At 39.1% G+C, this 25,796-nt stretch overlaps 1 protein-coding gene across 1 annotated transcript in view; it reads right to left on the reverse strand.

Moving 5' to 3' along the window:
- Positions 1-203: 203 nt before the first annotated feature.
- ACSL1 (acyl-CoA synthetase long chain family member 1) overlaps positions 204-25,796 on the reverse strand; it is a 37,973-nt gene continuing 12,380 nt past the window's right edge. The window contains exons 3-21 of the mRNA XM_065695545.1: positions 23,573-23,687; positions 23,066-23,130; positions 21,702-21,803; positions 18,716-18,815; positions 18,376-18,554; positions 15,581-15,613; positions 15,377-15,428; positions 14,546-14,619; positions 13,460-13,537; positions 11,087-11,221; positions 9,340-9,474; positions 8,508-8,603; positions 7,484-7,556; positions 6,736-6,824; positions 3,364-3,480; positions 2,870-3,013; positions 2,189-2,290; positions 2,041-2,112; positions 204-1,851 (exon numbers count right to left, since the gene is read on the reverse strand). Of these exons, the coding sequence (XP_065551617.1) occupies positions 1,711-1,851; positions 2,041-2,112; positions 2,189-2,290; positions 2,870-3,013; positions 3,364-3,480; positions 6,736-6,824; positions 7,484-7,556; positions 8,508-8,603; positions 9,340-9,474; positions 11,087-11,221; positions 13,460-13,537; positions 14,546-14,619; positions 15,377-15,428; positions 15,581-15,613; positions 18,376-18,554; positions 18,716-18,815; positions 21,702-21,803; positions 23,066-23,130; positions 23,573-23,687 (1,902 nt within the window). The 3' untranslated portion in view covers positions 204-1,710. The remainder of the gene's footprint in view (positions 1,852-2,040; positions 2,113-2,188; positions 2,291-2,869; positions 3,014-3,363; positions 3,481-6,735; positions 6,825-7,483; positions 7,557-8,507; positions 8,604-9,339; positions 9,475-11,086; positions 11,222-13,459; positions 13,538-14,545; positions 14,620-15,376; positions 15,429-15,580; positions 15,614-18,375; positions 18,555-18,715; positions 18,816-21,701; positions 21,804-23,065; positions 23,131-23,572; positions 23,688-25,796) is intronic.

The raw sequence follows: 25,796 nt of genomic DNA on the forward strand, positions 1-25,796 counted from the left end.
CCCTTGCTTACAGACACTGGCCAAAAGCCTACACCAGACCAAAGCAGAAAATTACTTTCCAGAAGTAAACTGTCAACAACCAGTATTTGTCCTCCCTTTAGTATGTTTGTAGCAGTGGGGTTCTACAGCTTGTCAGTTACCCAGTGAATCCGGGCTGGTTACCAAGGCAGGATGCTGCTGACTAAACAAACACTTGACCAAAGTTGAAATGCAGAAATATTTATTTTGGTTTCCTTCATTGGTTTTGAAAATTGTTTTGGTTTTATAAAACATAGAAATAGCCAACACTAAGCAAACATTTGAATTCCAATGTACCAAACTACTGCTCTAACAGTTGACTTTGATTTGTGTACCTTAATTGCACACATGTATGAAATTATGCTACAGAGTAGTGCATTACAATCACACACAAATCTTAGTGCAAACCTTGTTGTGCTTGTATTTTACATATATCCATGTTTTTCTGAAAACAGCAATGAATGCTAATGCAAAACCAACTGTTAAAGATAGTAAAAGACTTCTGCTTTAATAAGGCTTATTTCTGCTGATTTCTCAAACAAAAACTAGTTATTTTGTAGTTTATCTGGGAATTAGGTTTTTATCCCTGAACAAATACCTATCCTGTGCCAACACAGTTCTGTTGGCATACATAAATACTTCCGATTGCTGCAAAGCATCAGGCAAAAACATTCTACCTGATCTATTTTGCTATTCAGTGAAGAATACTCAGTGGCTCATACATAAAGCACAGAAAAAACAGAGGTTATGTCAGAAGCTCTTCTGCTTACAGAGGACCTGGCACATTTTTAAAATGCATTTTAAATACACGCTCATTACAGGGAAATGAGTGGCTAGTACAGGTGCAGTTTACCTGACTGTTAGCATAGCCAGCCTCCTGAATGGTTTTGTTTTTAAGTCTCTAGTGTTCTTGCCAGAGTTAGGATCTGTTCATTTACCGGGCTGGCACTATTCTGGAATTTGTGTTCATGCAGCAAAGACCATACTTGCCGAATTAACTGCATCCAGACTTTCAGTGCAGAGCCATCATACGCAGACTTACTCTGAGGAACTTGCATTCATCGATCTCCTTTGTGTGAAGTTCTGACTTTTACCTTACAAAAACAGATCTCAGAACTGGCTGCAGATACAGAAGGGAGGGAAAAACCCACTCAGATGTTTCGCCCCAGTTAACATAGGACAAATGCAAGATGTGCTACCAGCTATACAACTGTAAAGGTTTGGGTTTTTGGTGGTTGGGGGTTTTGTCTTTTTCTTTTTGAACAGATTAAGTAATCCTTTTGAGGATGCAAGATACTTAGAGGCATTTTCAAACCTGCCAAATCCTTTGTGGAATTGATATCTGCAAAATATACTGCAGACAGCAAACGTGCTGGCAATAAGAAAACCTTAGCTCCTTGGTGAAGGAGAGTCCCATTTTTGGCCAAGGAAGTCTTAAATAACTTAAGATATAGTTACCATTTATAGTTAAGGCTCTTTTTGGAAATTGTAGGTCACCATAAAAACAGTATGCAACACAACTTGACAGTAAGGCAGTGTTCCATTTCTTCAGTGTTCCTATGGCAAGTACCCATTTTTGTACAAGTTAATGATTGCACAGTTTCCTTCCCTATGTTTGCTGTAGTCAAATTACAGATACGAAGGCCAACAGTAGACATCAGACATGTGCCACTTCCCTCATTCCGTTGTCAGTTACATTTTGGCATTGGCATAGAGTTCATTTATCTGTGACTGGAAATATTTTCGCAGTTCTGGTCTCTTCGCCTTCAGTGTTGGTGTCAGCAGGCCGTTTTCAATAGAAAACATTTCATTGTGCATGGCAATGTCTTTGACCTGGAAGGTAAACAGTTACTGGCCAAGCTGCATTCCTCGGAATAGACAAGGCTATTAAAGAATTACTCAGACATCACAGAGCCCAGCTGCAAATTAAAAGCAGTTTCTGGAGAGCCAGATTATACTGATGTTGACAAGTTTAAAGAATTCGGTGTTTGAGTCACAGAATCATGCTCACAAGCATCTTACCTGTTCGAATGACTTCAAACCAGATTCTTTCCCAATCCTCACCATGTCTTCTAAAACATAGTTTTTAAGCTCCTGTGGATACAGGAATACATTGTATAGCTTGAAAAAGTTGGTGCAGAACAGTTAACTGTAGTTAAATATGACTCACCTTGTTTTTGCATAGCTCTTCATATGAGCCTTCAAATCCCTTTTTCTTGGCCCAGCTACGCAAAGTCTCAGGATCAGGTACTACAATGGCTACTAAGAAGGCCTAGAAAAAGAATTTTTGTCAAGCTTTTCTTCTAAAGTCAACACTTCAGTTCCTAGCCCTTTCATGCTAGTCAGCGTTACGTTTTGGACGGCATTTCTCATCCTGCTCTAAAGTCAGCAGCTTACAGCTACTTGAACATGGGAGTGCAGTTCAGAATTTGTATTTAAGAGAATTACTCTCGTTAAGAGCCACAGTTCAGTTTACACTTGCAAAAGCATGGACATCTTGGCTTTAGATGGGGGTTTTTTTGGTGGTGGGGGGGTTACCCCCCCATCCCTGGTTTTGTGTTGTGGAGTTTTGTTGGGTTTTTTTCCTCCTTCCCCTGCACACTGTTAGCAACTTAGATACAGTCTTTAATACCCAAATTAATCCAGCTTCACTACTGTCTGAAACTAAATCCAGACACATGCTATGTAAGTGCTGGATCTGAAAGTACAAAAGTGTGTCGAAAGAACTAAAATGTGCAATGTCAAAAATTTATGGTTTCAGTCCTGAAGTTTGGGGTGGAGGAGTGAGGAAAAGACAACTCTTCTGCAGTCTCTTCTTGCATTTATTTTTAATTACCTAAATAATACTTACCTGCAAGCTCTCTCCATGGACAAACACTTGAGCAAGTGCTTCGCATCTCAGATACACATTTTCTATTTTCTCTGGTGCTATGTACTCTCCCTGGGCTAGTTTAAATATGTGTTTTTTCCGGTCAATGATCTTCAATGTACCATTCTGTTGACAGAAATAACTTCCACTCAGAAGAGGCACTTCAAGTGAAAACACCAATCTACACAGCTTAAGCATGCCACACTAGTACAGTAAAAGAGTGCTAGAGCCAGAGCACTGTCAGACTGATGTTAGAAGTAAACAGGCTCGGCATCAGCTAACCTAAACTAGGGAAAGCCTCAGGATTGGCACTGCTAACACTTTAACCCCCAGGAACACAAATTTATCTAAAACAGTAATTGTCCTCCTCCTAACATTATCTTTCACCTAATTCATTGTGATCAATACCAGGTATTTTCGGTCAAATTACTGCTTGTAACTGCATAAGTACATTTTAGCTATACAAGTTAACTTACTGGTAGCCATTTCCCGATATCTCCTGTATGAAGCCAGCCATCTTTGTCCAGAGCTTCTGCTGTTTTTTCTGGATCTTTCAAATAGCCACGAAATACATTTGGCCCTTTTACACACACCTGAAAACAAGCATTTATTAGTGTACGTACTATGAAGGGAGATTAGCAAACACTACTTGCAGTGAATGCTTTCTCCAGTGGTTCTAAAGAACCCCTGCTAAAAACACAAAGTTTATGCATTAGTACAGAAATTTCTGCTCATGGCTTCTGGAGACCTAACATTTCCCATTGGCGTAAAGTATAATAAGCAATTGGAAGCATCTGTTCCCTTCCAGTCTAGCAGCAGTGTTCCTAGCTGCTATCTGAATAATCTGAATTTATCAAAATAAGTTTTTATTTATCTGAAGAAATTCTGCTGAATCCAGAAATATTACCCCTCAGCCTGGCAGCATGCATGTTTCAGCTTTGGTAAGCAGCAGTGGTATTGTGCTAAAACTAGTGATAAAAAAACCTGCATATCAAACAAATTACATGCTTGCTGTCCCAAAGTAAAGCAGTTAATACTTTAGGGCTTAGAGCACTCAAGACTTGTCTGTAATGGGAACCTGCAATTTCTGTGGCTTGAAGGTTGCCTGGGTTTGCATACCAAATAGAAAACCAAGAACAACTTCTCTGGAGGCATGGGCATTATTAGGATCAGAAAGTATGCTTACAAGGTATGAAAAAGAGACCAACAAGATAAAAGGTTTGTAAGTGAAGAGGTTATCAAGGAAACAAGTTAGACCTTACAAGCTAAATTAAAACAATTAGTAGAGCATTTGTAAGTAAGAGAACATAGAAGTAAAGCAACTAATTAGGAACACTGAGTAGAGCCTGAAGTATCCAGAGATGATGCCAGATTTAAGTATTTTCTGACTGTAACAGTCAAGGTTGTGTAAGCTTTTTTTGGTGGAGAGTAGGACACAGGACAGAACCCTTGTTATTTAAGGATCTGTAGGACTATAAGAATACCTCCTTAGAAATGAGGACAGAGATATACGCAAGATTAAGTTTTGCTTCAGTCTTGTTTAAGATGCCCACTGCACACAACTGTTTAGGAATCAAGAGTCCAAAATCCCTGAAAGCTTTACAGAGCAGTCCTCAGAAGCAAAGGATTCAAACCATCACATCAGCTTGGTATGTGTGGATGCTGGAAGACCCTGAGAAGGGTCTGGTCTGAGCCATAATATCAGGGCTTTAGAACAAATCTAGGAGAATGGGCCAGAAAATCCAGTTTTAAGTTAACTGGATAATAAATATCAATAGGGGTGGATAAAACATAGACCAACTATTAGTCTAGGGGATTAGTAAAATTATAAAACAGGCAAGGAAGTGGCTAAAGAATCTTCAGGCACTAATATAAATTCTCAGACCAGAAGAAGAAATTGCACAGTTCATAGAAGAAACAGACCAATTCTTAATAAAACTCATCCCAACTGTTTTCAGTGCTTACCTCAACATAAAACATAGGCACACTTGTGAGCTACAACACAGAGGTGTTGTCAGTAAGAAGGCAATCTGAGTGTTAGTGAGGGTTCTGATGACCTTGTCAAAACAGCACCAAGCCTGTGACCAAACCAAGGTCATGTTTTACGAATCAAGTCATTTCTGCTATAAAACAGAGCTTAAATGGAATGATATGAGTAGAGGAGATCTTTGTGTCCCAGGCAAGCCAAAGGCTGACTGATCAAATGTTTCCATTTCCATGGCTCCTGCAATCACAGGATGGCAGTAGATGACAGCTTTTCCCAGTAGAGACAGCAAACCATTTATCTGTCTGCTGCTAACTGGCACTAAGACCTCATCTGCACGTGATTATATACAATTCTATTCACAAATTTATCCTTCTTGAACATGGATAACTGGTAAAAGTGAAAAGCAAGGCTGACAGAATGGAGAACATTGAAAGCTTACTCTCAGAAAGGAGGACTAGGAGTGCTTAACCCAGCTGAAGAACAGACAGACAGTGAGGAGGAAGATGTACTTTGGCCAAAGATAATGGGAGCCAATTCTATAGCTATGAGCTTCAGTTCTGTGAAACAAGTTACACTTAATTTGTTAAATACAGAATAGTTCACACTGAGGAAGTTAGGACTGAAAGACTAAGATGGTACCTGATATATTAAGGTACTACCATGTTTATTCAAGTCCAAAGTAACTCCTAACACAGCCAACTTGCAAGGTAAGTGCAAACCAAAACATTTTTAGAAGGTTTTGGGTCCTTTGTAAAAAACATGTAACTGTTCTCATTATAAGAATTTACACTCAGTTCCTCTAGCCAACCAAGCTTTAGAAGCATATTTAAAGAGAAGCAGAAGATGACTAAACATAGGATCATAGAATAGTAAACATGGGGTCATATGCAATGCAGGAAAGAATCCTGACATTGCTCTCCACTTGCCAACATTTTCCCACCACCAAGCCCAACTAAATCCTTAAGTATTTCTGGAATTAAAGCCTAATGACTTGCCTCTAGTCTCATACAAACCACAACCAGAACAAATTAAAGACTGTTTGCAGTCACAAATTAGTTACTTGCTTATGCTACTTTTATTTATTCCTTTCTCACTCCTCAACTGCCCCCAAGACCTCTCAAAAGCATATAAAAGACACCACAGTTAATTTGCTTTCAGGGCTTGGGGAAAATAAATTACTGCATGGACATCTATTCAAAGTGTACACACAAAGTTCAAGCTGTATATATTTTACTTGGGGAAAAAGTACTGAAAGAGACAGCATATAGCATTACACACAGAAGCTGAGTCCTCAAAGTGCAATTTGAAGACGTGCATATTCAATTTGTGCAAGCTGCAGAAAAAGAAGTTAAGAATGTGCACGCAGTTGTCACAAATCATTAGCAGCCTTCATGACATTTTAGCTCCGTTTCTCCTAATGGTGTTCCAGCCACTTTAGATTTCCTCATCTGACACATCACAAGCTGTGTAACAAGCTACATACATCAGCATGTTCTCTACCACTTGGCTGGGGTGGGGGGAAGAGGAAGAGGATCCCTAGCATTTTACTAGAGGATAAATCTAGTGTGAGATAGGTAGTTTCACAGCTATCCCACAGCTGAAAGATGGCATGTTAGCCATACAGTCATAAATACACAGTAATCTGCTATCGCACAGTAAGCAGCTTTTTCTTGCAATACATGATTCCTGTTTTGCTTCTGTGAATTGTTGGCTGACATTGCATGCAGGCATTTTTGATTTTAGGTAGCAGGCCTTGTTTGGCACTTGTACTTAACTCAGACAGTGAGCTGTTATTTCATGAAGAAAAAACATTTTCCAAGGTTTCGTATGAGGCTCATATTGACCTTCTGAAATTGCTTACCTCACCCTCTCCTTTGGCAGCCAAGTAGTTCATTTCTTGTACATCAACAAGCTTGATGACACTGCATGGCATGGGCGCACCAACATGACCTATTAGACAAAGTAACACTTCAACTGCTTTTCAAGTCATCTTAAAACAAGAAGCTGGTTACATGCTAAAGTAAAAAAGATGGAAAACTGGTTTCTAATAATATACTAGATCAATGCCAGTACAGTAATAGCTTAATTTTGCTGGAACTGAAAAATTGGATTCTCAGATATCTCTAGAATGTTACAAGTTGCACCATGTACTCAGGATTTCTTTTTCTTATAATCAGGATCCTCACTCTGAACACACTTAAGTAACGTAAGGCCCACTATAGTTTCATTATCAGTCTTATGGAGCTAGAAATGTAGCAGCTGACAAATGCAGACTGTTTGTTCCAACACCAAAAATGCCATTTAAATTTCCAGCAATGTGTTTATACACAGCAGATTCCTGTTCTGCAAAAATGACAACGGTTGATACTATGACCTCCCATCTCCTAAATCCACTTCAACTTAAAAGGACAAAGCCTACTAAAAGTTTGGATTACAGAACCTTCCTAGCCATTTAAGGGTAGAAACTTCAAGGGATCCCATCAAAACTATTTTACTTCACTTGAAGAAACCCAGAATCTTATGTTTTATGAGAGCTTTAAGCTGAAGACTAATGCCATCAGGGACCATAGCATCCTGAAATTTGACAGGCAGACTGCTGAGCACAATACCTGCTGTCCAGTCACCAGGCAGTGACAGTGAGCATCCAGCTGTGCATTCAGTCTGTCCATAACCTTCATAGAACTAGGATGTGAAACCAAAACATTAAGATTTACCTCTCAACATGCAGTTTATTAAAGTGAAATTAGTATTTTGCTTTTTCCTGAATTTAGAGTTCAGCAAAACCCCCAGCATTTTCTAGAAAGAAACAGCTATTAGAGTTTTATCACAATACACAATTTTAAGTGCTAATATTCCACATTCAGTTCCAATAGTTACTCAAAGTTTCACACGCTATATGACACCTGTAGAGATGAAAACAGAAAACAGAGGGAGCAAGAGGAAAAACTAAAGACTAACAGTACTAGCAGTGACTTCATTCACATCATTTAGCCACCGGTTTGTCCAAGACAGCCAGGAACAGAATCCCTATGCCCATCATAGCTCTGCAATTAAACACAAGACAGGCTTTCCTTTTCTGTGCAGAATGCATTGCTACACCTGCACACTACTGATTAACTTCAAGCCACAGAAGCCTCACATTTTAGAGTGCTTTCAATTCTTTAAATTTGTTTCAACACATTTGTTCCATCCTGTGCCACTGTTACACAGATTTTACCTCAAAAAGCATATACTTTGAAGAGGCTCTGAAGATAAATGCAATGTGTGCAGTCCAATCCTCCCCAGTCTCATCTTCAAAGCAAGAAGACTACAGTATCATCACATTGATTGATTTCTCTACAGTAGTTACAAGTACTTCTGTGAGGCAAGTCCCAGGAATTTAATCCAAGAAAATTCTTCCACTTAATACAGTTTAGTTGGTTACTTCAGCTAAACTGTATAAAGACTTCAGGATGAATGCATAAATCTCAGGAGACAGAGAAACTCTGTAAAGGAGTACACACTTGCATAGTCTCCAACAAGAATGCCAGAAAGAGTTATCCATATGATCAGACTACCTGAAATGTTCTATCATCATAGCTGGAATTGGGTATTAAAATATTTATGGTTTAAGATTATGGCCAGGAAACTCACCTGACAGCCAAGAGCTGCCCTCAGGAAGGTCAATACACTTGCAGATACTGGTGCTGCTCCTGTAATCATCAGCTTTACTCTTCCTCCCAAACTTGCCTACAACAGATACAAGATACTGTGGACACCAAAAGCATTTTAGAGATTGGTCCAGAGTCTTTTTCCTTCCCATACTCAGCTGCTATTCACCTACAGTGCTACCCACAAGTGTTAAGAGATTAAAGTTTAGTCCCCTATTGCAAGCTGTCTTTCTTGCAGTGTTTTTGACTGCATAAATGGCATCTCAAAGATACAGTACCTACAAAGACTATGCTTATGGTATCACTGCAGTGCAGGCTGTCGAAGGCCTGAAGAGCTTAAGTTGTGGCCTAACATCAACAGTTTTATTTTTAACTGCCTTGTATCAGCTTCTGTACATCCTGAATGCTATAAAAAGCAGCCACAGGGCATGTTGTACAACCAGAGTTAAGGCCATAGCAAGTGAGTGTCAGATATAATAGCAGGTGTAACTTACTAGTGACCAACAGTAAGGAGGCAGTAGGGGCTACAGGTGGCCCTGTCACATTTAGCATTCCTCCTTCAGAAGGACAGCGACTGCTTTCAAAGTGGTAAGAGAGAGAAGCACCAGACTGTTTTTAGAGTATCTCACCTAATACAGTTAGCTGATACTATTAGAACTAAGGGGGCTGAAAAAGCAAAGTTGGAAATAAAACAAGCAAACCAGCTTTGCTTGTTATTTTGAGTAGCCAGTTAGTGATGAAAGTCACACCAGATTGTAGCTGTCGAGTTTCATATGAATAGTTACAAACTTAAATTCAGAGGCTTTCAAGCATACCTGTATTTTGCGGAAGATGACTTTGTCCCAGAAACTGTTATTTCTAACTATACCACTTTTGAGTTCTGCTTCTTTCCTCTTGGAAGCAAAATCCAGCATCCACCTCTTTATTGTAGTATCTGCCTGTCCAAAAATCTATAAAGGAAGATGATCTGTGGTTAGAAGCCTCACAAACTAGCTTCCCTTTTTCTTACAGAAACTTGCTTAGACACTCTTAACAATGAAAACCAAGTAAATAAAACAACCTTTACTGAGAGGTATCTTAATTCCAGTAAGAAATACTTGTGCATCTTCATCTTTGCCTCTACCTCAGAGTTCAGATGCTCACCAGTTAGTACTTAACCAGTTCTCGTGTCCCATCAAACTGTGATGCTGTTTCAGTATATAGTTTCTTCATTTAAATGAATGAAACAGATGTTTGCCTTTCCTATTCCATGATGATTAAAATTCAAATTTATTATAATCCTCAGCATAGTAAAAAGCACACCACCATAATGTTTAAAGTAACAAGGGTTTCTGAGGAAATACAGGTCCCTTCAGAGATACCACAGAGATCTGTCTCGCACATACAGACTCATTTTCTAGATCACTTTTCAAAGGCTCCTTCTAGTTGTTCTCAGGAAGTCAAAAAGCAGATTCAGTAGGCCACAGATTAGTATATTTACTTGGAAAGAGAAAGACCCAGCAGCTCTTCAACATTGTGGCACCCCCCACCATGCCAATTTCCCACTTGTTGACCTCACCTGCTATGTTACTGCAAGGCTGGGTGACATTGAAACAGTGCCATAGAAGTCTGAAAGCCTCAGGGCTCCACAGTTAACAAGCAAGGGGACATCATGAAAGAAGAGTGTCCCAAGCTTTGGCTCTGCTTCCAAAATTCCAGTACAAGAACACATGAGCAGAGTGACTGGCTATATTTTAAGCACTACAGGCTGGTCCCAGGATTTCCTCCCCTCCAAATGGATCAGAGTTGCACTATTTGTTCCTGTGGCCAAACATAACCTTGTATCACTTGCTTTTCTTCCAGTCTCAGGATTAGAAGACTTTCCTAGCTAAAACAGCATAGACAAGCTCTGCAATTTCTTTAGAAGCCCAGTGACTGCTTGTTACATCCTTCAACTGCTCTGACTGTATCCTAAGAATACTCAGTCACCCATATACAAAAGGATTACTTTAAAATCTGAAGTACAGGAAAAAAACTTGCTTCTGAATTCCCACCTCAGGTGACCCTGAGCAGCCAAACAGCAATTACCAGAGAGAGCGGAGCTGCTGATGCACCCTGTCCCCAGCACTGATGAGTGGCTGGTTTATAGCTCTCTCTGCTAAAACACAGTGGTTGCTGTGTAGGAAACTTATATGCATCTATGCAAAGAGGCAAACACCTGACCTTGGTGTGCAAATTCCACTCCATGAGTCAGATGCTAAAAGCATGGCATGCAGATGCTAAGCCTCATGTTCATGTACTAGACTAGGCTTAAATAACTTGCCTGAGCAAAACAGTACATCATTAATCAAGCTAGAGAGAACCAAGTCTCCTAGTCAGACTCTTCAACACTAGTATTTACTGCACAGAAATATGTTAATACAACAGGTATTACAGTACTCCCTGTACTTTCAGCCCTCTTTTAGAAGCAGATACACAAATTGGTTAACATTCCAGAGCACAGTTACTCCTACCCTGACAGCACAGGCTTCATGAAGTCTCTTAAAGCCCTGCAGAAGTCTAGACTCATGCCTATAGACTTACCTTATCAAACATTCTGTTCAACAGCCTTGGTACTACAGGAAATACAGTTGGCTGCAGTGTTTTCAGGTCATCCATAAGTAGTCTGATATCCCCTTGAAAGAATCCTATCCGAGCTCCATGGCACAGAACCACACACTGTCAGAAAAAAGTAAACACTGAAAACACAAGATATATGCAGCTGGAACACATTATACAACACCTATGCAAATCAGACTGGGTGGGATCCACCTTAAGTCCTCTCGGCTTCTGGACTAGTTCTGCAGCATTCTGACATTATAGGATGGGACTAGAAAGACCAAGACATGCCTGGTGTACACAGGCTAAAGACTGACAGAATAATATACAGCACAAAAGCCCCTATCTAAAAGGGGCAGCTGGCCAAATAAGGTAATGCCAGTGACTCAGAGGTAGCAAAAGATCAAAAAGCAGAACTCCTCTTTAAATGTTTGACAAGCTTATTTAAAAATACTAGACCTCTATTTCTTCCCTGCTATGTACTAGGAAATAGCATTTCTGCATTTGAAGTCAGCGCATGCTATTTACTGATCCAGCATGGATTTCTGCCTTATGCTACTTGATTTCCACTCTCTTGCACTCTGGTTTTCCTTCCCATTTCATAGAACTGATGCAAGCAGAGGATTTATTGTTAGGAGGTCAAGATGCTATTTAGAAGAGTCTAGCAGACCACTGCTTATTTCTGCATCACTTCAGACCTACACCAACAAAGGCAGACTTAATCCTGTTGTGTTCTATAGTCTGTTAGAAGTCTAAAAGCTCCACCCCCTACACCCCATCTCTATTTTGTTTGGGTTTCATTTATTCTTTTGAACAAAACCTCTATTCCTCTTGTGTTTATCTATACCTGTTTTTATTTCTTATGAGTTCTTCATTCTCTGCCATCCATTCTCATCTTTTCTGCACAAGACAGTATCAATTTTTGCCTTCACCCACACTTTGCCACCATCTGCTAAAAAACAGCAACTGCATCAGTCCAGATGGACTGAGAAGCAACTGCATTTGTCCTATATCAAGGCTTCCTCGCTTTCTAAGGAAGCCAAAAATCTGCTAACATCAAGTTATGACTGGGGTAGAACTCTAAAGATTGCTTCTCACAGAGCCTGTGTTCATATCTACCCCAAACAGTAACAAATCTTTTCTTCTTTCTACCAAAAGTGGTTTTGCTTGATATTCTTAAGTAAATATACAAGCAATCAACTACTTTGTTAAGACCTCAAACAGCAGAGGAATACTGAGATCTAAACACTTCCTTCTCATTTTAACCTTTAGAATGCAGGTTCACATCTTATTTCTACTGCATGATCAAGAGCAGAGCTGTTACCTATAGCTGGTACCTTCTGGTGCAAGGCAGGCATCAGTAAAATGGATATTGTAGCATAACCGGTATCCAGGTTACCAGCAGAAAGAGGCCAAAAGCCTAAGGGCACCTGTACTCCTCAGTTACACTCTATTCCCAATCTTCATAACTTAAACACTTTTACATGTGCATATGTACACACTTGGTGGAAAGCTCAGGTTTCCTAACTGAAATCACAGGACAATTTCTGGGTCCATGTACCTTTTCACACTTGCACAGAGGCTGTTCATTTCACCACATAAACCGGGGCACAACTACCTTCAACATACATACTTGCAGTCTCACCTAAGGGAGAGGTGTTAATTCAACTTCAGTAGGTACAGTAATTAAATACCTGTGCCTCTACTGTATATCAGAAGCAAATTGCATCCTTTCACTAATGCATGCCACCTAACTATGGGCTCAGAGATACTTCAGACTGCCAGTATTAAGACAACCTGAGCTCCCTCATCCTCAGAAATTAAGCCCCAGGTTTTGCTATATGGTAAAACAAGCTATCCAAGAGAATTTCAAAGTCTGTCATTAAATAGCATCAAAAGTAATTTTCATCTCCTAGAAGAGAACTCCACTGAAACAAAATCCCTTCCTCTTTATTAAAGTTTCTTGAAAGCAATGGTAAGTTTAACCAATATAAAATTAGTTCTGTGTAAGCAACCAGGATGCCACATTATAAACAAATTTGTAGTGTCTGTAGACTAAAATGCATGGATTTTTAATAATGCACCGATTATATTAGAGGGAATTTTTTGAGACTGTCTCATGTTCTAGTAAGCCAGTTTATGAACCCTAGCTCGAAGGTTGATGCTTACATTTCAGCATGAAAACTAATTGTCTGGTACTTACTGGATATTGTTTACAATACCGCTTTCCTGAACCTTACCTCAAGCTTGCATACACATGAGCAGGAGTCAAAAAGGAATAGTGCGTAACACAGTCAAGATACATGCATTCTGTAAAGTAAGCTTTTCAATAGTTCACTATGACAAACGAATGCTTACCTCAACAATTCTCTCAAACATGTGAGCCAAGGGCAGGAATGATATCAGAACGTCATCAGTTGATGGTAAAAATGTTTTCTGAAAGTGTTAGTAAAATTAAATTTCATTCTCATCGATTCTCTATTTTGCTCAGGTTAAACACAACAACGAAATCTAGCATCTAAAGGACAGCCCCTGCTTCAAGTTTTGTCTGTAATAAAGCCGCATTGTTTTTCTTTCATCAAAAATACTACAGCAATAACTTGTATCATGAGTAAACACTGCAGAAACGGTAATCTTTTAGAGTTGAATACAGTAACCAAATTATTACAATTTACCATTTGTATTATAACTAGAAACAAATTCTGATAGAAACTACAGAAAGTTATACACATTGTGGGGGGAGATGGGGACAGAAAGATTAAAGTAGTAAAAAAAGACACTGCCATCTTATGTCACCTTGCTAATCCAATTCACCAGAGGGTTGGTATCAAAAGTACCTTACATGACCTAATTGTGAGACCAGTTGCTTAATTTAAAGCCAATTCTATATGTATTGTATTTTAAATAAGTGCAATTGTATTTTTAATTACATCTGTATGCGTTAGAACCATCTTAGCTACCCTGCAAATGAACCTTAGTAGTCTACTGTAAACTAGAAGTTAACACTGTATCAAGTAAAAATACAATTAAGTTGCTTGCTCATTTGTGCAAGGGCTTTAAGCATTTTGGGGGTTGGGGGTAAAATACATTATAGCTTCTCCCATTCTTAGTAGAAAAGGTTAGCCCCTACACAAGCCCTCCGATACAGACCTTTCACTATTTATAGACAGTATAAGCCCATGGCAGAACATAGTGTAGACCCACATCAAGATCTTTGTAACATTTTGCCTGGATCAGAGCAAATTGTAAATTTGTCAAGTTCTTGATGTTGACAGAAGAAAACAGTCAACATTAAACTTCTGACCTAGCATGGGCAGAGTGCTGTCAAGATACATTTTTCACTTGAATTTTACTAAAGACCAAAGTTAATGAGGTTTCAATGTTGGTTTTACTCATGAGATTCTTCCCTCCTGCAAATCCACAATGTTAACCTTTGCAGTTTACCTCTGTGGCTTTCAGAAAAGCTGAAGCATTGCTGACTACGTTTTGATGAGTGATCATAGCTCCTTTGGGGTTTCCTGAGGAAGAAGCACATCAGGATGCAACAGTCAAATGTTTAGATCCTTTAGGTTACCAAGCAGAGGTAAAATCAAGAGTGTGTGAATCAGTCCTTTCTTTGATATTAAAATTCCTTCTATATTGATTTAACAAAGGCAGAGAACTTGCTAATACTTTCAAGAATAGCTAGTAACAGTTAAGTTTGCACCAAGCACCTCAAATTTCATAAGGAAATAAAATCCTTAAATGATTGTGCTTCTCTTGTTCAAAATCCAACCCAGACCAATTTCCAGTTTCACATCTGCTGTAAAAAGGTAGCTTTTCTTCCCTTTTGCTCCCTGCCAGTCTTTGGTATTAATTCGTAAGTGTCAAGTGTGTGACATTGCCCTGGTTTCAGCCAGGACAGACATCTAGACAGTCTGTTTTGGTCTTACAGCAAGGTTGCTTAGAGCTACGGAACATATTCTGCTCATACAGTACAAAAAGAAGAAAAGACTACAGAAGAATTGAAGTATGAAGGAGAGCACTTACAATGGAAATACACGTTCAGTCCTTATTTCCAAGCCCCAAAATATAACATCTCCACCCCCAATATTGTAAAACTCTCTATTGATCAATGGGAAAAAATCAAAGGGAGCCTTACCATAATACTTCCCCAGCTACTACTTGCCAAAAAGACGCAGCAGTAGGGGAGAGTCTTGAAAAAGAGTAGGAGGGCTTCTGAATTAATTTTGCACATACAGGATAATAAATTCTGCATAATGTAATGAGGTGTACCTGTTGTTCCACTGGTGAAACAGATGACTGCTAGATCTTCTGGCTTTGGAGGCTATAAGAGTTAAGAAAGTATTACTATGGTTAAGATGGCAAGGAAAGATCTTCCTGGACAAAACACTGAAATACTAGTGTTACTTATAAGCGATGAGAGATCTGCTAGCTGTCTAGCTTTCAGATTATCACTTACACTAATTTCATACTTACTATAGGTTTTTGCCTGTGTGCTCTTCCCAGCTCCTACAGAAAGGACAGAAAGGGGAGACAGACAGGTTAGACATGAGCATGTAACTTTTGCTTCAAATTTACTAGACTAACATTACCAAACACCATAATATTCCATTACCTAGACCGTCTATTACGGCATTTTAACTTCCAAAGAGTAACAAAGGCTTTAAGGACATTTTAAAGATATATAGAATAACTATCATGTTCTACAAATACAAAAGTGATAACTAATCTCAAATTCATTGTTTCGTTTTTTTTTCCAGCTACTAAACCAGAAGTTTAACTCACTACAGGAGCTCAAGGTTAAGCAGTGTTGTGAAAAGCTACAACAGGCAATCAATCCTATACATCATGAAGAAGACAGGCGCCACTAACAACTGCTAAGCAGATGAAGCAAGATTCATTTCAATAAGCACCTCACACCAACATTACTCCTTCACCAGTGCAGGAGAAGGAAGACTGGTTTTCCCATGATTACTACAAGTGGTTTGTACTCCTTTTATACATAAAACACAAGATTCTCTCCCCCCAGATAATCACCTTCCCTCTTCCCTCCTTATTCAGGTCTGACTTAGTAATGTCATAGTTCTTTAGGCAGAAGGGAATTGGTACAATAAAGATCCTTTTATCAAGGTTAAAAGGATTAAGAGAGAAGATTTGAATGCTGATATTACAGTATCTGACCTTCAAAGTTTTAAGTCAAGAATGACTACTGTCATGTTTATTTAGGAAAGAAACAATACTACCTTAAGGATTTAGGCAAATTAAAATGAACTTGTTTAAAGTATAGCTTTGGAAGCACCCTTTGAGGGCAGACAAACTTCACCACTGCTTTTACATTTTAAGTACACAATAGCACTATGCATTCCCTTACTAGCCCTAGATTTCTTTTAGTATGATGTACCTACTTGGGTAACCTTAAGAAATAAGCTATGTCTGGGAAAAGTTAACATTCCCATACCTGTAAATTTGCACTTTTGAAACAGTACCTTTATAGAAAAGTTTGCTACTATGACAATGCTCAAAACAGTATCTGCATTTCAAGTACCACCAGTCTCAATACTTCTATACAGACTGTTTTGAGTAAGAACTGGTATTTACTGAATATACAGCTAAAATCTCTACACACTTTTTTTGATCTCCTAGATCAGAACTCCAAGATCTTTTCCTATGGAGAAGCCATTTATTCACAGCTACTCAGCTCTAAGTAACCACAGCATACATACAGCTATTATGCATCAGAAATCAAGCTTATGGCACCTGGGAGATATCAGAGGAACAGGTCACACAAGCCATAAAGCACAGCTGAGCAATAAGCTTAATCCAGAGATCCAGAAAACAAGTACTTAAAGGCAGAAATAGTCATTCTATTCTAATCTACACTTCTAAACAGTTCATGGTTATCTTTTGGGAGACACTAAAAGCCTCTACCCCTTAAAAAGAGAGAAGAAAAAGCATGAGAAAACTTATTCCTCCTCACAGAAGCACTATTAGAAATGTTTAAGTTTACCTAACTGTAGACAAGATTTAGACAAGAGGCTCTTGAAGCACCTATTACTGCATTAATCTAAACATCAAGCATTTTTGTAAAGTAAGAGCTACAAAGTACTACTGGCAGTCACTACTTAAACATCTAAATTTCTGACTTCAAGGTAACATTCATCTCCAGTTTTGTTTTTCCATAACTGGAAGATCAAGTGAAAAGCACCTTCCTTTGCTAAAAACTTGAGTTAAGGAAAGAAGCCAATTTTCATGCACCAGCTTACAGTTGGGCCAATCTTTTTCCAAGCTTAAGGCAACCCTTTTGCCAGTGAGCTATAAGGTCACTTACTCCACGTAAAGTTTTTAGCCCCATTTCAACCTGATTTTGCTGGGGCTAACTAGCTATAATAGTTACCTCTTTGAACGACATGCTAGTATTTTTTATCTTTACCAGAAGGTGGCCCTGTTAACACAGCAGTTAAGACTTGCTGTGGAAGCAAGTTCAGTGAAATGAGGCATTTCACACCAGTTACTGACACCTGCACAAGACAAGCTCACTTACTTGGAGCTATTCAAGTCCTAGTGAACCAAGCCTTCCCCAGAAGTCCTAGCTAGAACTAGGTTAAGCTCTGTTTCACAGTCTCACAGTAAAGATGTACTTTATGCATGTTGATCATGGGACAGAGTTCTCCAGATAACAAGTGAGGTTATGAAATAAACTTGCATAAGATGTTTATGCAGACAAACTAACTACAAGAAAACCAAGACTTAAACATTAGGCTGCTAAGGAAAATGGTTTCTACTTCCCAAACCTGGCAGTCTCATACCCCTACATTATCATAAACTTCTGCTGGAACAGTTCACTGCCATTTTTTACCTCCTCATAAAACATTTTGGAGAATCACTGTACAGGGGAAACTACCATTTTTCACAAGACCAAAACCTACACTGGCTCTTTTTTGAAATAGTATTTCTGAAGTATTAGTCACAGTATATAATTATCATGTGTCATGGGCAAGCCTTAACACTCAGATCAAATGTTCAGTCTGGACTATGTTAACAAGCTTTCATTCTGCAATCTTGGCATATACACTTTTACATTTTGAGCATTATCAAGTACTATTAGCAAGCTGCTTTCTTTCTTATATTTTTGTCTAAACTTCAATCCAAGAGATGATTATTTCAAAACTAATTCACCACATTCTGTTCACAGTCCTAAAAATCTGTTCAACAGTCATCTTCCTCCACAAGTAAATGGGATGAAAGCAGTAATGTAGGTTAGACATACTTACCTCTATTTCTCTCATGCTGAAGACTTCCACCCCACACTTTTTGCCACGTTCCACAAGATCCATGCCAAAAGACTCCATAATAACAATAGTGTTGAGTATTGGAGTTTCGCCCTTTTCCACACTGGTTAGCAGAAGTTTGGCTTTGTCAGGTTTGTCACAGAAAACCAATGACAAGTCAGCTGATGAAAGAGAATGACATTGTCAGTATGACAATTTTAGGCTAGATCCATACATACTTCAGAACATGTAATGGAAGACTTCTCTGAAGAAGGCTATGGTTCTGCCCTCAGTCAGTTCTGCAATCAAACATTCAGTCACTGAAGTACTAAAAATGTCCTACCTTTGTTCACAATGTACGTTATAGCTTCAGTTCCCAGTGTATCATAGAGTGGCACCACCACCATGGAGTAAGCATAGCATCCCTGTTCAATGATAACCCACTGCACGAAAAGAAGAGATGGAAGTCATTATGCGTTTGCTTACCATAACAGACCTCCAAGAAAGAGTCATTTGGATTCTATCAAGAAAGCCAACAGTACAGAGCTCATTTGGACAAGTGGCAGTTTGTATAATTTGTTTACTTTGAAGCCCTACTAATTCTTTTTATCTGTGGAGTTAAAAAATAAGTGAGCTACGGGAAAGAATCCAATTCAATAAAATTCAACTCTGCCCCAAGATATCTGCCTGCTAAAAGTGCAGTGCCCAATAAACATAATGGATACGGCAGCCTCATGGTGTGTTGCAAGCTGACAATGCTTTACAGCAAGCCCGATTTCACTCAAAGTACTGTCAAAGCAAGATAGTCACGCAATTATTTTTTCTGATAGTAGCTCACTCCCCTATGATGGCAACTTTAAACATCACTCAGCTCGTTCTTCTATGTAATATCTAATACAGCAGCTATGCTCACAAAATTGCTAAATGCCAGTTTTACAAACTCTTTATTAGGGGCAAGTTTCCTGAAATAAGTTCTCTACTGATTAAGACCACCTTAAACACAGGGAGTTTTTCCTGAAAACATTTGTGTGATAGGCAAGTTGTGCACCTGTTGTCCAAAGAGACTCCTTAAAAAGACTACTTCAAGGCCAGCTAGCAAGTAACTAGACTTCAATGTAGACATTAGGAATACTGGTAAGTCTAAGCAGGCACATCTATGCTAGCCATAAAAGGGTCCACTCAATACCCCACCTGTACATGTAACAAGGGGGCAGCTGTATTGCTGTTCAGCAGCCTGAAGTTTAGTAGGTATCTTAATAGGGTGGGAGTCTACTTTGTTAGACTTAAGAAGCTGCACGGTGATAAAAGCTTCTTGTTGCAGCCTTCAACAACTTCTGCACACCATCATTCTCAATACAACAACCAGCATCTTCATTTTCTGGACTACCAATATATTTTTCTTCCATTTTTCCTTCTAAATTTAAGGGTAGTTCAATATAAATATCAAACTTTAACATTTCAGGTCTCTCTCAAAGCCCAAGCAAGCATCTAGTATTGAATACAGACAACAGCCTGGAAGTTTCAATTCGTTTTCTGACATGGCTCTGGCCTTCTGTTAAGGGACCCTTGTATTATTTCCCTGTCCTGTTCTCTCAGTCCAAAACACAACTCCCTGTTGTGATCATCTATTCTGTGGTTACTCAGAGAAAGTAATATTTTTATTTATAAATCCAAGTTTGGTTTTTTAGCGAACATTTAAGCAAGTAATATACTAGGTTTTTCCCCATTAGGGGATTTCCCCAGCAGTTGTTCCATGAACTGACAAATGTGAATCATTTCGCACACACAAAAAAAAAATCTCAATCTCATGTCTGGATTAGCAATTATATCGGGGATGTTACAACACCCATTCAGTGGTTTTCACCAGGGAAAACCCCAGATTTAAAATTGCTGCTTTAAACAAGTCTTTCCAGCTCATTCCTGACCCAACTCAAAGCCTGCTGGAGCAATGCAACTCAAGCACATTTGGTCTCTGTGATCCAAGAGCAGACCACACTACTGTGCTCTCTTTCAGAAAATCCAGTGGCCTAGCAGCCAAAGACTTTGCACCCAGATGTCTATAGAGAAACAGTTCAAACTGGTACAACACTACCACAGCTCCTTTTTTTCCACTTCCAGTTCATAATGCTGTAAACACAGGAGACTGAAAAATCAGTCACACCATGTCATTTAACAGCTTCCTAGTTGAAGATACCCCAGCTTTTATTACAGGGAAAATAAAAAAAGTAGCTGTTAGAACCAGAATTCCAGCAGGAAAATCCAAGCACCAAACAACTGCAAATTTAAGTCTTGAAACTGTGTTTACTTCATCCATACAAGGCTAGAGTTAGCGGAGTTTGTGTTGTAGGTTGGAAGAGGAGGAAGGGGGTCAAGGTCACTTATCACATAACTTGCATTTTCATGACGGGAGGGAAGGTTCAATGGCAAACTTGAAATCAGAACAGATCCAACAGCAAGCTGTTGTCCAGCACGACCAAGACACTGATACAAGTCCTAACCCTGTCAACACTGTAGATGGCTCTGTATAATGGCATCCAGCTGGGAGCATTTAATCAAGAGTGACAGCATAGTTCTGACAAAACTTAAGGAACAGTCCCCTCTCAATACAGGTCTGTATTAGCTTAACGCAGCAAGTACCAGCTCAGGCCACTAAGCACATAAGTTATCTAATAGGACTGAGTTTCTCTAGCCTATATTTCATAAACAACTCCAGAGAACAAATATTTACTGAATATTCCATAATATTTTTAGAAACAGTAATTTAGAACCACTTCTGGGTTAAAATGGATAGACACCAGCTAACCTAAATATCCTAAAGTTGTCTCAGGTTTGTAACATCATTTTGCCTTATCAGGCCTTCTTTGATTATGTTAAGTGATTTCAAATGTTTTAACACAGCCTTATTACTTCCAACCACTTTCAATTACCTTGCACTCCAGTGTCACTTTTTAAGAGAAAGCAAATGGTGATTACATTCTCTAAGTACCACATTAGCTTCCTATTAAACAGGTTTCCTCTATAAACTGGAAAGAGGAGAATGACTTCAGTTCTTCTGGATTCCCCGATTCTCTTCCTGCTATCCAACCTTCTGCATTCAGCTTTGGGAGCAGAACACCAGGACTCTAATAATTGTGTCAGCTAGCTGGTTTTGTTAGCTAAAGATATCAAAGCTTATGGCTTGTGGTTCTACAGTGTCAGCCTTTATAGCCTTGTCCAACACCATGTGGACTCCTAATAGGGAAGCTCAGCACACTGCCAAAAAGCAGCAGATAGAGGAGTGGCACACTTGAGTAACAGCTATACTACCAATACACACACTGTCAAATTACCTCAGGTCTGTTTTGTGAAAAGATTCCTATGTATTGAACATGAGATGGTTTGAAGCCTCGATGGAGTAACGCAGAGCCCACGCACTCGGCTCTGTCTGAAGCCTGTAGAGGCAAAAAAGAAAAAAAATTGAGAGCAAGCTCACCAGTTTATACCCCTCAACGTTATTCTATCTTAGGTCTTACAAAAAGAAGGCCAATAACTGGTATGAAGCAGACATAAGCTTTTTAGGCTATTCTGGATGTCCTCTGTGACTTTGATAACTGAAACATGGCAGTGTCATTACACTGCACAGACTGTAGGTACGACACTTGAACTCAATATGCAGCAGAAAAGACACTTAATCCAGTTGGGCTTGAAAGTATTAAGTGTAGGTTTAAATGTTAGGTTCACATATACAGAAAAGGCTGTTTTGTTGTATCTGTATGGAACTGTACAAGTGACCATGGAATGATTCAGGATTGTGTTTCTGCTCAGTCTAAGGCACTATATATGCCATCCTTCTGCTTCAATTTAGTGCTTATGGGAATAGCATTTTCCCCTTCAAAAAGGAAGGGAACAAGGAGGCAAAATACAGCTAGGTCTATAAAGGAAGCCTGGGAAAGCAATTTTCTAAATTCCTTCCACATAGCACATGACCTGAATGCATGTTAGACACATGATTCAAACAGCAAATACAGATAGGTTGCACCTAGCAAGTGTCCAGCAAAATCACCTTGGAAAAAGTGAGGTCTGCTACATACAAAAGGTGTTTAATGACTAACAGTATGTAATAGGCAAGGTTTATGCAAATTTGAGTAACAGATTAAATCAGGAACAACCTAGAAGTGCACAGCTGTGAACAAAGATTTGCATAAAGGTATTTTTAGCTATCATTAAGGAGCATGCTAGTAGTTAGTAGTGTATCCTTTAGCACCCTATACAAACACCATTCAGCACTGTGGAGACAAGTTGTCAAGAAGCACAAGGAACATCTGTAGATATGACCTTTTCTAGTGTAAAATGAAGGTTTCAGAAGCAAGCACCTAAAGTAGTAGCAGCCTGAGTCCCAGAACACTACTTCAAAGCTGCAGCCTTTTAGAGGCAATGCCCAAGTCCTAAACAATTCAGCAATGAAATGCCACAACCTGCCAAGGCAACAAATTCTGAAAAACTTAAACCAAGTAAGTGCAGGAGATACGTGCAAGGGAGAAGAGTATCTGGTGCTATTCAAGACACGGTAGTTGAAACTAGAACTTTTCTGCAATATTCTGCTACAGCTTTAAAACATCTATAAACAATTAAGATCTGTTATATCACATTACTGGATGTTGTATCAATGGTCTCAGCAAGCAAAAGCAGGTCTAGCACTGGATTAGATACTTACCTCTTTATAGGAGATCCACTCATATGGCTGGTTTGGTTTTCTAACACCTAGACATGGACCATTATCTGAAAAAAAAGAAAAGGAATATATAATCAGAAGTTACTCAAACTTAATCCGACTCCTCTGTCCCGACATCACACTAACTACACTCATGGGGGTAAGCCTCTAGATTCTTTGCAGACACCTTCAGAGACAAACCCAGTTGGCTGGTTCTTTTCTGGGGGGGGAATAGAATAGTGGGGTGGGGGATGTCAGGGAGGGAAGCTGGAGAGGGATATAGAGACAACAAGGTTGGTTTAGGCTAAAGGAACACAGCACTGACTTCATTCACACAACTCTGCTTCACAAGAGGTCAGTTATATTTGCCTTCAAGAAAACTTACATCCAATACATTTATATTGCTAGATAGACATTCCCTATCCCCAAGTGCATTTCATATGAGCCCAGACCTTTAGTTCTTGACATATGGTTGAAAAAAAAAAAAAACAAGAGTAGCTTAAGACTTACTTGATACTTGCACACCCCTTTGGAAGATATCATAAGCTGTTCTCACATCATCATAGTAGTAAACCAACAGTTCATTGCTGCTAAGAAGAGCGGACCTTCGAGCATGTTCACCACCCTAAGGAAACCAATTAGGAAGGTTAGACACTTGTTTATTATAAATGAACAGGAATTTCCTGAAGAAATAAAAAACACCTCATCCATTAAATTGTTATGAGCCTTGGCAAATCCAGCTTCAGAGAACTTCAGTGCTTTTTAGTTCAGTGAAGAGACTGGCAAGGCTTCCCAGGACTTTTGTTTGAAGAGTCCAACTGCTCCCTGCATTAGTAAAAACCTGTCAGGCAAAATCTTATTCCTCCTCAGCTACCTACAAAACAAATAAGTGACAGAATGCCCTTTGACGGTCTTTATAGGGCTTTTCTTAAGAAATGCTTTATTATTGCAGTGTATATCACAATTAATCCCATCAAGCTTTCTAAATCACTCCAGCTTCAACTCTCTAGATACAGTATTAATGCTGAGATCCTAATCTACTTTTCTGATTAAGATTACAATATGTAATCACACTTCAAACTGTGGTTTCAAAGCCTAAATGATTTTAAGGGTGGACAACACCACCCTGAACAAGTGTTCTCATAAGTGGAATACTCTACCAGATTAAAACTGAGCCCTTTAGTCCAATTTAAAGTTCCATCTTACAAAAAAGGCTTCCTCCTGATCTTGTCAGAGGCAGTCAAGACAATACCACCTTGAGGATTAAAATCACCATCTTTGAGCCGGTGAGCATTTAACACAGGCTACAATTGGAAGTCAGTACAAAACCAGCTTTTTCTAGAGTGATTAAATCATCTCATTTTATACCACTCATGTTTCACAAACTGCAGTTATGCAAGTACTATTGGGCCATGTTTATTAGTCCTGCTATGATGACAGACACCTGCAAAAGAGTTCTTATCAGGAAGAACCTAGCTGGTTAAACAGAGGGTCTTGGGTTAACATCGAATCAGATTCTCTGTCAGTGGCTGCTGTCAACTCCTGGCTCTTTTATGAAAGTCAAATCATGAATTAACAATCTGTGCCCAAGTTGTTCTTTCTTCATCCACAATTTCAAGAACCTGTTCACATTCAATAGGCTTTTCCTGGCCATTAGTGTATTTTCCTGTTTACAAAGTACCCTAGAAGACCAGAGTGCATCTGTTCATATAGAAACTAGATAAACACAAGTTCATCTGCAGAAGATGTCATATTGCCTGTGTCCACAGAACGGAGCTAGTACATTAAATGCACAAAGAAGAGAAAAGACAACACTAAAACAAGTCTAACTTGTTTTCACAAAACACTATGTATAATGCAGTGCTTGCCACTCCTTTGTTCAAGCCAGAGGTTTGCTTCTTGTCGACACAGGCTGCTCAGGATTAGCAGTAACATCAAAACATACTGTTGGCTCCATCTTGCTTGAGGGGCAAGAGACCAAATTTTCATTTTCCTGAGAGAGCAAGTATACTAGCAAGTGGTGCTCAGGTCACCAACATGCATATTCTGAGCAGCAAGAAGTATAAACTAGAGTTTTCAAACCAGCCATTATAATTAAAGCATGCCAGCCCCTAGATAAGCATGCAACAGCTAGCTGATCACTTCATACAGAGACAAGCACGTGTCTAACCAAGTGATTTCTGAAAGACAAGGAAAGCTAGAGTTCTGGTAATGTATCAGGAAAACGTAATTAGGCTCAGAAGTTTTCATGAGTTGAATACTTCTCTCCATGTCTTCCATGCTAAAGGAAGAAAAAAAAAGTCACAAATGCATACTCTTACTACTAGAAAATACTGACATCCTAGTGTTTATTTATATTCCTTCCTTCATGCCTTAGCTGAAATTGAGCCAAATAGAAGTATTTGGGGCTTTAAAGCAATACTTAATATTTGACAGCCATACACAGGCACTCAAATTAACAACCAAGGTTGTGCAGCTACCAGTCACCAGAGGAAAGAGCAATCCACAAGCAGACAGATCCAGATACGCCTACAACTACAGACATTAAGGGTGCACAAGCTTGCAAAACGCAGGACAAATGCCCTATTTCTACCATCACTGTAGCACTGAAATTCTTAATATAGTGCATGACCGAGTACAGCATGAGTCTCAGCAATGCAACCTTGCACTGGTCAGACTTTATTTAGAATAACTCTTCATTAATCTTGTCTCCCTTCCTACACAGAAGGGATTC

Source organism: Lathamus discolor, chromosome 1 (genome assembly GCF_037157495.1).
Source record: "Lathamus discolor isolate bLatDis1 chromosome 1, bLatDis1.hap1, whole genome shotgun sequence".
Taxonomy (NCBI): Eukaryota; Metazoa; Chordata; class Aves; order Psittaciformes; family Psittacidae; genus Lathamus; species Lathamus discolor.